The sequence below is a fragment of the Austrofundulus limnaeus genome, unplaced genomic scaffold, assembly GCF_001266775.1.
Source record: "Austrofundulus limnaeus strain Quisiro unplaced genomic scaffold, Austrofundulus_limnaeus-1.0 Scaffold405, whole genome shotgun sequence".
Taxonomy (NCBI): domain Eukaryota; kingdom Metazoa; phylum Chordata; class Actinopteri; order Cyprinodontiformes; family Rivulidae; genus Austrofundulus; species Austrofundulus limnaeus.
In genome coordinates this window covers 4,460-6,012 of record NW_013952807.1, presented here as the reverse complement: position 1 = coordinate 6,012, position 1,553 = coordinate 4,460, and the positions used below count along the sequence as shown (strand labels likewise).

At 40.3% G+C, this 1,553-nt stretch overlaps 1 protein-coding gene across 1 annotated transcript in view; it reads right to left on the bottom strand.

Moving 5' to 3' along the window:
* Positions 1-1,553, bottom strand: part of uqcrc2b (ubiquinol-cytochrome c reductase core protein 2b) — a gene marked incomplete in the record, with an annotated part of 11,513 nt that overhangs the window by 5,520 nt on the left and 4,440 nt on the right. The window contains 4 exon segments of the mRNA XM_014024042.1: positions 610-734; positions 964-1,020; positions 1,116-1,180; positions 1,329-1,478. Coding sequence (XP_013879496.1) covers positions 610-734; positions 964-1,020; positions 1,116-1,180; positions 1,329-1,478 — 397 coding nt within the window.

The following is a 1,553-nucleotide window of genomic DNA, read 5'->3' as shown; positions in this document are numbered from 1 at the left end:
CTACTGAAGTGACAAAAAAAAGAAAGAAAGCAACACTGAACAGATACTGCTGTGTGACGCAGCTTTTCGCAGCTCGTTTAACTCCGAAACTGAAGAGGACCGCTTACTGATGGGGTGTGGGGGGGTGAGGTGGCTGTTTTTGTTTTTACTGATGGGGGGTGGTGGGTGCGGCTTATAGTCCGGTGCGGCTTATACATTGATGTTCACGCGTTTTTTTAAAAAAAATGGCAGGTGCGGCTTATAGTCCGAAAAATACGGTACTTGTTGACACTGAGTACAGACACTGAATAGTTAATGAGTAAGTAACTAAACATTATGCAATGACTTTAGAAACTCATTTCTTTTAGTAGGAACACAACAAACACTGCTGCCTTAACATCACCTGTGTTTACCTCAATAAGTCCAAACTACAAACATTTTTTTATTCTTTGCYCTCGATTACTTGCAAAGTGGAAGAGGAAATGTAACCAAGTAGAAAAGTGGTATTAGTCTGAAGTATTTGTGTGTTTTTATTTGAGCCTGATACAGACGTGGCATCATTCCTCATGCTAAGCTTTGTGATTTATAAGCAGGGATACAAACAAGATTTGTGATCATTTAAAGGCTCACCTGTCTGAGGGCTTTGTGCTGCCTGTGCTTTTTCCACGTTCATCCTCTGTGTGAGAGTAGACACCTCCCAAGGACGGAACTCTGGGGCCGTCGTCACATTGATCAAAAACTCCATCACTGTRTCGCTGCAGACACAAAAACATGCAGAGGAAAAACTCCTGTGAGGTAAGAAGGCTGTGCAAGAAAACAAAAATAAATTTTTAAATCCTCTCACACCCGAGGCACGATGATCTCCACCGTTACAAATTACAACACGTGTAAACAAAGGAGATTGTGTATCTGACTCAAATTTCTGCTCAGCAGTCATTTCTTAAWTCTGAATAATGACATTTTAAACAAAATAAGCACACTCACACGTCATCTCTCAAACAGTCGACGGTGTACACCATGTTCTCCCTGGATGAAGTCACGCTGCACAGAAAAACACAAATTAACACTCAGAGCACTAAACGTTTGTCAGTCTCTTTTTGTTTCTTTTCCATTTTTATTAAAACAGAGAATCCTACCTCATGCTGCCTCCCACTGCCTCAATAGCACGGCAGATTTTGAATGCTGACGCTCCTTTGGTGGTCTATACATAAAAAAAAATTGCTAATTAATATCTAGCTGACTATTTTTTTTATGTAGAATAAAGTACTTAAATATTTTCATTTTAAATATAAAATAAACACAAACTAAGCACATACTGACTTTAAACCAGCTATGCTGAACTTTCATACCAGGTTGGAGGCCAGTCTGAGCAGGTGGGTGACACCCAGGTTGTCAGGGGTCTCATAACGACAACCAGCTTTGATAAAGACTCCGATTTTAGAGGCTGGGGAGTAGTTCTCCAGCGACGCAATCACCAGTCCGTTGAGCAATTTGGTAACCTGGATATAACACACATGTAAAAAGATGTCCTTAAAGTGTCCATGGCTCACATTTACAAATACAAAGTCTTTATA